The 10,893-nt window shown below is 59.6% G+C and overlaps 1 protein-coding gene across 3 annotated transcripts in view; it reads left to right on the forward strand.

Moving 5' to 3' along the window:
• LOC121270487 (AP-1 complex subunit gamma-1-like) overlaps window positions 1-10,893 on the forward strand; it is a 180,740-nt gene that overhangs the window by 86,452 nt on the left and 83,395 nt on the right. For all 3 annotated transcript variants that reach the window (XM_041175809.1, XM_041175811.1, XM_041175810.1), the window contains exons 5-6: window positions 3,095-3,191; window positions 7,354-7,430. In XM_041175809.1, the coding sequence (XP_041031743.1) occupies window positions 3,095-3,191; window positions 7,354-7,430 (174 nt within the window). The remainder of the gene's footprint in view (window positions 1-3,094; window positions 3,192-7,353; window positions 7,431-10,893) is intronic.

Raw genomic sequence — 10,893 nt, forward strand, 5'->3', positions numbered from 1 at the left:
GTCCTTCTCTCTCTCTCTCTCCATTTCTTCTCTCACCCTCTCTCTCCATTCCTTCTCTCACCCTTTCTCTCTGCATTCCTTCTCTCACTCTCTCTCTCCATTCCTTTCTCACTCTCACCCTCTCTCTCCCTTCCTTCTCCCTCTCTCTCCCTTCCTTCTCCCTCTCTCTCCCTTCCTTCTCTCTCTCTCTCTCTCTCCATTCCTTCTCTCACTCTCGCTCTCTCCATTCCTTCTCTCACTCTCTCTCTCCATTCCTTCTCTCACTCTCTTTCTCTCCATTCCTTCGCTCTCTCTCTCTCTCCATTCCTTCTCTCACTCTCTCTCTCCATTCCTTCTCTCACTCTCTCTTTCTCCATTCCTTTCTCCCACTCTCTCTCTCCGCATTCCTTCTCTCACTCCCTCTCTCTCCTCATTCCTTCTCTCAATCTCTCTCTCCGCAGTCGTTCTCTCACTCTCTCTCTCCCTCCGCATTCCTTATCTCACGCTCTCTCGTCATTCCTTCTCTCACTCTCCCTCTCTCACCCTCTCTCCATTCCTCTCTCTCTCCATTCCTTCTCTCACACTCACTCTCTCCATTCCTTCCCTCACTCTCTCTCCATTCCTTCCCTCACTGTCTCTCTCCATTCCTTCTCTCTCTCTCTCTCCTTTCCTGCTCTCACTCTCTCTCCATTCCTTCTCTCTCTCTCTCCATTCCTTCTCTCTCTCTCTCCTTTCCTGCTCTCTCTCTCTCCATTCCTCTCTCACTCTCTCTTTCTCCATTCCTTTCTCTCACTCTCTCTCTCCGCATTCCTTCTCTCACTCTCTCTCTCCATTCCTTTCTCACTCTCTCTCTCCGCATGCCTTCTCTCACCCTCTCTCTCCATTCATTCTCTCACTCTCTCTCTCCATTCCTTCTCTCACTCTCTCTTTCTCGATTCCTTTCTCTCGCTCTCTCTTTCTCCATTCCTTCTCTCACTCTCTCTCCATTCCTTCTCTCTCTCTCTCTTTCTCCATTCCTTCTCTCACTCTCTCTCTCTCCATTCCTTTTCTCACTCTCTCTCTCTGCATTCCTTCTCTCACTCTCTCTCTCCGTATTCCTTCTCTCACTTTCTCTCTCTCCATTCCTTCTCTCACTCTCTCTCTCTCCATTCCTTCTCTCACTCTCCCTCTCCCTCCATTCCTCTGACTCTCTCTCTCCATTGCTTTCTCCCTCTCACTCTCTCTCCATTCCTTTCTCTCATTCTCACTCTCCATTCCTTTCTCTCTCTCTCTCCCTCCATTCCTTTCTCTCACTCTCTCTCTCTATCTCTCTTATTCTCTCTTCCTTTCTCTTTCTCTGCCTGTGTCTCCCTGTGTCTCTCTCTTTCTCTTCTACTCTCTCTTTCTTTCTATGTCTTTTATCTGTTTCTCTCTCTCTCTTCGTCTCTCACTCTCTGTTTTGCTCTGTGTCTTCCTCAGTCTCTCTGTCCCTCTTTCTCTCCAACATTTTGCCTCTGTTTGTCTCTTCCATCTCTCTCTCTGACTCTCCATCTCTCTCTGACTCTCCCTCTCTCTCTCTGTCTCTCTCTCGCTGTTTCTCTCGCTTGTTCTCACTTGCTCTCTCTCTCTCCCTCTCTGTGCACCTCACACTCTCTCTTTCCTTCTCTCTGTCTCTGTCTCTCTGTGTCTCTCTTCCTCTCTCTCTCTCTCTCTCTTGTTCTCTCACTCTCTCTCTTTCACTCTCTGTGCATCACCCTCTCTCTCTGTCTCGCTCACACTCTCTCTTTGTCTCTCTCTCACCCTCTCTGTCCCTCTCTCTGTCTCTCTCTCGCTCTGACCCTCCTTCTCTCTGTCTCTCTCTCTTGTTCTCACTCTCTCTCAGTCTCTGTGCATCTCACTCCCTCTCTCTGTCTCTCCCACCCTCTCTCTCTCTCGCTCTTGTTCTCACTCACTCTCTCTCTCTGTCGCTCTCTAACCCTCCCTCTCTCTGTCCCTCTCTCTCTCTCTGACCCTCCCTCTCTCTCTGACCCTCCCTCTCTCTGTCTCTCTCTCTCTCTCTGACCCTCCCTCTCTCTCTGACCCTCCCTCTCTCTGTCTCTCTCGCTTGTTCTCACTCTCTCTCACTCTCTGTGCAACTCCCAACCTCTCTCTCTCTTGCTCTTGTTCTCACTCAGTCTCTCTCTCTCTGTCTCTCTCTCTCTCTGACCCTCCCTCTCTCTGTCTCTCTCTCTCTCTCTGACCCTCCCTCTCTCTCTGACCCTCACCCTCTCTGTCTCTCTCTCTTGTTCTCATTCTCTCTCTCTCTCTGTCTTCCTCACCCTCTCTCTCTCTGTCTCTCTCTCGCTCTTGTTCTCACTCTCTCTCTCTCTCACTCTCTGTGCATCACCCTCTCTCTGTCTCGCTCACACTCTCTCTTTGTCTCTCTCTCACCCTCTCTGTCCCTCTCTCTGTCTCTCTCTCGCTCTGACCCTCCTTCTCTCTGTCTCTCTCTCTTGTTCTCACTCTCTCTCAGTCTCTGTGCATCTCACTCCCTCTATCTGTCTCTCCCACCCTCTCTCTCTCTCTCTTGCTCTTGTTCTCACTCACTCCCTCTCTCTCTGTCTCTCTCTCTCTCTCTGACCCTCCCTCTCTCTGTCTCTCTCTCTCTCTTTCTCTGACCCTCCCTCTCTCTTTGACCCTCCCTCTCTCTGTCTCTCTCGCTTGTTCTCACTCTCTCTCAGTCTCTGTGCATCTCACTCCCTCTCTCTGTCTCTCCCACCCTCTCTCTCTCTCTTGCTCTTGTTCTCACTCACTCCCTCTCTCTCTGTCTCTCTCTCTCTCTGACCCTCCCTCTCTCTCTGACCCTCACCCTCTCTGTCTCTCTCTCTTGTTCTCATACTCTCTCTCTGTCTTTCTCACCCTCTCTCTCTGTCTCTCTCTCGCTCTTGTTCTCACTCTCTCTCTCACTCTCTGTGCATCTCACTCTCTCTCTGTCTCTCTGTCTCTCTCTCACTCTCGCTCTTGTTCTCACTCACTCTCTCTCTCTCTCTCTTCCTCTTTATCTCGGTCCCTTTTACCCCGCTCTGTCTCCCCGCGTCCTCTCTTTGGACAGATGATGGGAGCAAGGCATTGAGTTTGTGCCTCCTCTCTCCCATAGGCTGCGCTCTGCAGCGTCCACATTGTACGGAAGGTTCCAGAACTGATGGAGATCTTTCTGCCGGCCTGCAAGAAGCTGCTGAATGAGAAAAACCACGGTAAGGGGGCCTGGGACCGACAGAATCCTTCCGGCCTAACGGAAAAGGGAACCTTTATAACACTCGGGCTGGGAACCACCTGGAACATTGGCCCCTATTTCTCTTTATTCGTTCACGGGGATGTGGGGGAGTCACTGGCCGGGCTCAGCGTTTATTGCCCATCCATAATTGCCCCCTCGAGAAGGTGGTGGGTGAGCTGCCTTCTTGAACCACTGCAGTCCCCTGTGGTGTAGGTACACCCACAGCGCTGTTAGGGAGGGAGTTCCAGGATTTTGTCCCCTGTGGTGTAGGTACACCCACAGCGCTGTTAGGGAGAGAGTTCCAGGATTTTGTCCCCTGTGTGGTGTAGGTACACCCACAGCGCTGTTAGGGAGGGAGTTCCAGGATTTTGTCCCTGTGGTGTAGGTACACCCACGGCGCTGTTAGGGAGGGTGTTCCAGGATTTTGTCCCCTGTGGTGTAGGTACACCCACAGCGCTGTTAGGGAGGGAGTTCCAGGATTTTGTCCGTGTGGTGTAGGTACACCCACAGCACTGTTAGGGAGGGAGTTCCAGGATTTTGTCCCTGTGGTGTAGGTACACCCACAGTGCTGTTAGGGAGGGAGTTCCAGGATTTTGTCCCTGTGGTGTAGGTACTCCCACAGCGCTGTTAGGGAGGGAGTTCCAGGATTTTGTCCCTGTGGTGTAGGTACACCCACGGCGCTGTTAGGGAGGGAGTTCCAGGATTTTGTCCCCTGTGGTGTAGGTACACCCACAGTGCTGTTAGGGAGGGAGTTCCAGGATTTTTTACCCTGTGGTGTAGGTACACCCACAGTGCTGTTAGGGAGGGAGTTCCAGGATTTTGTCCCTGTGGTGTAGGTACACCCACAGCGCTGTTAGGGAGGGAGTTCCAGGATTTTGTCCCTGTGGTGTAGGTACTCCCACAGCGCTGTTAGGGAGGGAGTTCCAGGATTTTGTCCCTGTGGTGTAGGTACAGCCACAGCGCTGTTAGGGAGGGAGTTCCAGGATTTGGTCCCTGTGGTGTAGGTCCACCCACGGCGCTGTTAGGGAGGGAGTTCCAGGATTTTGTACCCTGTGGTGTGGGTACACCCACGGCGCTGTTAGGGAGGGAGTTCCAGGATTTTGTCCCCGGTGGTGTAGGTCCACCCACGGCGCTGCTAGGGAGGGAGTTCCAGGATTTTGTCCCTGTGGTGTAGGTACACCCACGGCGCTGTTAGCGAGGGAGTTCCAGGATTTTGTCCCTGTGGTGTAGGTACACCCATGGCGCTGTTAGGGAGGGAGTTCCAGGATTTTGTCCCTGTGGTGTAGGTACACCCACGGCGCTGTTAGGGAGGGAGTTCCAGGATTTTGTCCCCTGTGTGGTGTAGGTACACCCACGGCGCTGTTAGGGAGGGAGTTCCAGGATTTTGTCCCTGTGGTGTAGGTACACCCACGGCGCTGTTAGGGAGGGAGTTCCAGGATTTTGTCCCCTGTGGTGTAGGTACACCCACGGCGCTGTTAGGGAGGGAGTTCCAGGATTTTGTCCCCTGTGTGGTGTAGGTACACCCTCAGTGCTGTTAGGGAGGGAGTTCCAGGATTTTGACCCAGCGACAGTGAAGCAACGGCCGATATATTTCCAAGTCGGGATGGTGTGGGGCTCGGAGGGGAACTTCCAGGTGGTGGGTGTTCCCCATGTGTCTGCTGCCCTTGTCCTTCTAGAAGGTAGCGGTCGTGGGTTTGGGCGGCGCTGTCGAAGGAGCCTTGGTGAGTTGCTGCAGTGCATCTTGTAGATGGTACACACTCTGCTGCTACTGTGCGTCGGTGGGCGGGAGGGAGTGAATGTTTGTGGATGGGGTAGCAATCGGGCGGGGGGTGGGGCTGATTTGTCCTGGACGGTGTCGAGCTTCTCGAGTGTCGTGGGAGCTGCAACTCATCCAGGCAAAGTGGGGAGTGTCCCATCCCACTCCTGACTTGTGCCTTGTAGATGGTGGACAGGCTTTTTGGGGGGGTGTCAGGAGGTGAGTGACTCTCCGCAGGATTCCCAGCCTCTGACCTGCTCTTGTAGCCACAGTATTTATACGGCTGGGTCCAGTTCGGTCAGGACACTGGCTGTAGTTGCCGTGCGGTAGGGAGCAGGAGGCGAGGGTAGTGGGGAGGGTGTGGAGGGAGATTTCCCGGGACGGTTCCCTGGGGAATGAGGCGGGGATGGGATTTTGAGGGACGGGGGTAGGGCCGGAGGAGCTGGGATCGTTTCTCCGCACCTCCCCCCCTCCCTCCGGAGCGTATGCGATCGAGGGGAGATCTGACGGAGGTCGACACGAGTAGGACACGTTTGCGGAAGCTGGAGGAGGTGGAGGGGGAAACTCTGTCCCCGTTCGCTGGCGGGAGGAGGGATTGTCCGGGCTGGGGTGGGGGGTGGGGCAGGTGGATTTCAGGTTCCCGGGTAAGTGGGGGGAGGGGAGTCGGGGGAGGCGAAGGGGGAGCGGGGGCAACCCGGAACTCGCTGCCTACCAGGAGGGAGGGAGGGGGAGGGGGTGGGGTTGTCGGGGAGCACGTGCAGACGGTGAATGGTTCCGGGAGATTGGATGGGGGTTTGAGGGGAGGGGGATCGAGCAGGGAGCGGGGGCTGGACGATGGGGGGGAGGAGGGAAGGAACCGGACCCGGCCCGAACTGGACGGGCCGAGCGGCCTCCTCCACCTGACCCCTCACTGCTGCAGATCTCTGTCTGACTTCACCCTGTGCTTTTTCTCCCCATCCCCCTCCCTACCCCCTCCATACCCCCTCCCTATTCCCCACCCTCCCCTCCTCCCTATCCCCCTCCCTCCCCTCCTCCCAATCACCCTCCCTACCCCCTCCATACCCCCCTCCCTATTCCCCTCCCTCCCCTCCTCCCTATCCCCCTCCCTATCCCCCTCCCTCCCCTCCTCCCAATCACCCTCCCTACCCCATCTCCCTACCCCCTCCATACCCCCTCCCTATTCCCCACCCTCCCCTCCTCCCTATCCCCCTCCCTCCCCTCCTCCCCATCCCCCTCCCTACCCCCTCCATACCCCCTCCCTATTCCCCTCCCTCCCCTCCTCCCTATCCCCCTCCCTCCCCTCCTCACAATCACCCTCCCTACCCCCTCCATACCCCCTCCCTATTCCCCACCCTCCCCTCCTCCCTATCCCCCTCCCTATCCCCCTCCCTCCCCTCCTCCCAATCACCCTCCCTACCCCATCTCCCTTCACCCCTCCATACCCCCTCCCTACCCCCCTCCCTACCCCCTCCCTCCCCTCCTCCCTATCCCCCTCCCTCCCCTCCTCCCTATTCCCCACCCTCCCCTCCTCCCTATCCCCCTCCCTCCCCTCCTCCCAATCACCCTCCCTACCCCATCTCCCTTCCCCCCTCCATATCCCCTCCCTACCCCCCTCCCTACCCCATCTCCCTTCCCCCCTCCATACCCCCTCCCTACCCCCTCCCTACCCCATCTCCCTTCCCCCCTCCATACCCCCTCCCTCCCCTCCTCCCAATCACCCACCCTATCCCCCTCCCTACCCCCTCCATACCCCCTCCCCATCCCCTCCATACCCCCCTCCCTACCCCCTCCCTACCCCCTCCCTCCCCTCCTCCCAATCACCCACCCTATCCCCTTCCCTACCCCCTCTCTCCCCTCCTCCCTAACCCCCTCCCTACCCCCTCCATACCCCCACCCTACCCCCCTCCCTACCCCATCTCCCTACCCCCCTCCCTCCCCTCCTCCCTACCCCCTCCCTACCTTCCCTCCCTACCCCCATCCCCCTCCCTATCCCCCTCCCTACCCCCCTACCTGCCCCCCTCCCTACCCCCCTCCCTACCCCATCTCCCTTCCCCCCTCCATACCCCATCTCCCTTCCCCCCTCCATAACCCCCCCTCCCTACACCCCTAACCATAACCCTAACCCTTGCCTACCCCCCCTACCTACCCCCTCCCTACCTTCCCTCCCTACCCCATCCCCCTCCCTATCCCCCTCCCTACCCCCCCTACCTGCCCCCCTCCCTACCCCCCTCCCTACCCCATCTCCCTTCCCCCCTCCATACCCCATCTCCCTTCCCCCCTCCATAACCCCCCTCCCTACACCCCCTCCCTACCCCCCTCCCTAACCCTCTCCCTACCCCCCTCCCGACCCCCCTCCCTCCCTCCCTCCCTACCTGCCCCCCCCCAGGTGTCCTCCATGGTGCTGTGGTGCTCATCACCGAGATGTGTGAACGGAGTCCAGAGGTTCTTCAACGTTTCCGCAAGGTAAGACCCATCGGCAGAGACCCCCACACCAAAAATAACACCCCCACTAACCCACCCCCATAACCCCCACTAACCCCCCACTAACCCCCACCCCCATAACCCCTACCCCCAACCCCCAACCCTAACCCCCAACATTTCCGCAAGTTAAGACCCATCGGCAGAGACCCCCACCCCAAATAACACCCCCCTACCCCCACACCCCCACTAACACCCCCCATAACCCCCACTAACCCCCAGCAATAACCCCCAACCCCCAACCCTACCACAAGGTAAGACCCACCGACAGAGACCCCCACCCTAAATAACACCCACCCCCGAACCCCAACCCCAGCCACCCACCCCCACCCCAAATAACACCCACCCATAACCCCCACCCCATTAACACCCACCCCCACCCCCACACACCCACCCCCACACCCCCTAACCCCACCCAATAACACCAAGGCCCCAACCCCCACCCACCCCCACACCCCTAACCCCCAACCATAACCCCCACCCCCACTAACCCCCACCCACCCCCACACCCCCTAAACCTCACCCAATAACGCCCACCTCCCCAACCCCCACCCACCCCCACACCCCCTAACCCCCACCCAATAACACCAACACCCCAACCCCCACCCACCACCACACCCTCTAACCCCCACCCAATAACACCCACCTCCCCAACCCCCACCCACCCCCACACCCCCTAACCCCACCCATAATCCCCAAACCTCCCCAACCCCCAACATTTCCGCAAGGTAAGTCCCAGCGGCAGAAATCCCCACCCCCAGTAACGCCCGCACACCCACCCCCACTAAACACCACAACCACCCCCACTAACCCCACCCCACCCCCAAACACCACCCCATCCCCACCCCCACTAAAACCACCCCCACTAACCCTCAACACCACCCCCTAGCCCCACCCCCACTAACCCTACCCCACTAACCCCCAATCCCACCCCAACTATCGCCACACCCCTAACACCCACCCCCACTAACCCCCAACACCACCCCCCCAACACCACCCCCACTAACCCCACCCCACAACACCCAACCCCACACCCTAACCCCACCCCCACTAACCCCACCCCACTAACCCCCAATCCCACCCCCACTATCGCCACCTCCCTAACACCCACCCCCACTAACCCCCAAACCCACCCCGCTAGCCCCAACCCCTAACTCCACCACCCCTAACCCCACCCCCACTAACCCCACCCCACTAACCCCCAACCCCACACCCAACCCCCTAACCCCACCACCCCTAAACCCAGTCCCACTATCCCCACCACACTAACCCCCACCCCCCAACCCCACCCCCCTAACCCCACCACACTAACCCCCAAACCCAACCCCACTCCCCTAACCCCAGCCCCTCCCCAACTAACCCCCAAACCCCAACCCCACTCCCCTAACCCCACACCCCCAACACCCACCCCCACTAACCCCCAACCCCACCCCCACTAACCCCACCCCACAACACCCACCCCCACTAACCCCCAACCCACACCCCTAACCCCACCCCCTAACACCCACCCCCACTAACCCCCAACCCACACCCCTAACCCCACCCCACAACACCCACCCCCACTAACCCCCAACCCACACCCCTAACCCCACCCCACAACACCCACCCCCACTAACTCCCAACCCCACCCCCCTAACCCCAACCCCCAACACCCACCCCCACTAACCCCCAACCCCACCCCCACTAACCCCACCCCACAACACCCACCCCCACTAACCCCCAACCCCACCCCCTAACCCCAACCCCCAACCCCACCCCCACTAACCCCACCCCACAACACCCACCCCCACTAACCCCCAACACCACCCCACCCCCTAACCCCACCCCCCTAACACCCACCCCCACTAACCCCCAACCCCACCCCCCAACACCCACCCCCACTAACCCCCAACACCACCACCCCCAGCCCCACCCCCACTAACCTCACCCCACTAACCCCCAATCCCACCCCCACCATCGCCACCCCCCCAACACCCACCCCCACTAACCCCCAACGCCAACCCCACTAACCCCACCCCACAACACCCACCCCCACTAACCCCCAACACCACCCCACCCCCTAACCCCACCCCCCTAACACCCACCCCCACTAACCCCCAACACCACCCTCCCCAGCCCCACCCCCACTAACCCCACCCCACTAACCCCCAATCCCACCCCCACCATCGCCACCCCCCCAACACCCACCCCCACTAACCCCCAACGCCACCCCCACTAACCCCACCCCACAACACCCACCCCCACTAACCCCCAACACCACCCCCCTAACCCCACCCCCACTAACCCCACCCCACTAACCCCCAACCCCACACCCCTAACCCCACCCCCTAACACCCACCCCCACTAACCCCCAACCCCACCCCCACTAACCCCACTCCACAACACCCACCCCCACTAACCCCCAACCCCACACACCTAACTCCACCCCCCTAACACCCAACCCCACTAACTCCCAAACCCACCCCGCTAGCCCCACCCCCTAACCCCACCACCCCTAACCCCAGCCCCACTATCCCCACCACACTAACCCCCAAACCCCAATCCCACCCCCCCTAACCCCACCAGCCCTAACCCCACCCCCACTATCCCCACCACACTAACCCCCAAACCCCAATCCCACCCCCCCTAACCCCACCACACTAACCCCCAAACCCCAACCCCACCCCCACCCCCTAACCCCACCCCCTAATCCCACCCCCACTAACGCCCAAACCCCAACCCAACCCCCTAACCCCACCCCTCTTAACCCCACCCCCACTAACCCCCAAACCCCAACCCCATCCCCCTAACCCCAGCCCCTAACCCCACCCCCCTAACCCCACCCCCACTAACCCCACCCCACTAACCCCACTCCCAACCCCACCCCCTAACCCCACCCCCCAACCCCACCCCCACTAACCCCACTCCCAACCCCAACCCCTAACCCCACCCCCACTAACCCTCACCCCACTAACCCCCAAACCCCAGCCCCACCCCCCCTTACCCCACCCCCCTTACCCCACCCCCACTAACCCCACCCCACTAACCCCCAAACCCGACCCCACCCCGCTAACCCCACCCCACTAATCCCCAACCCCACCCCCCAACCCCACACCCACTAACCCCCAACCCCCAACCCCACCCCCCTAACCCCACCCCCACTAACCCCCACCCCCACTAACCCCACCCCACTAAACCCCAACCCCCAACCCCACCCCCTAACCCCGACTCACACTAACCCACACCCCCTCCCCACTCCCACCCCCACCAACCCCGAGCCCCTCCCCCACTCCCACCCCGACTAACCCCTAACCCCCACACATACACCCCCACTAACCCCAACATCACCCCCCTAAACCCATACCAACTAACCCCCACCCCACACCCACAGACACTAACCCCACTCCACTAACCCCCACCCCCAACCCACCCCACCACCAATAAACACCCCACTAACTACACCCCCACC

The sequence above is a fragment of the Carcharodon carcharias genome, chromosome 27 (assembly GCF_017639515.1).
Source record: "Carcharodon carcharias isolate sCarCar2 chromosome 27, sCarCar2.pri, whole genome shotgun sequence".
In the NCBI taxonomy this organism is placed as follows: Eukaryota; Metazoa; Chordata; class Chondrichthyes; order Lamniformes; family Lamnidae; genus Carcharodon; species Carcharodon carcharias.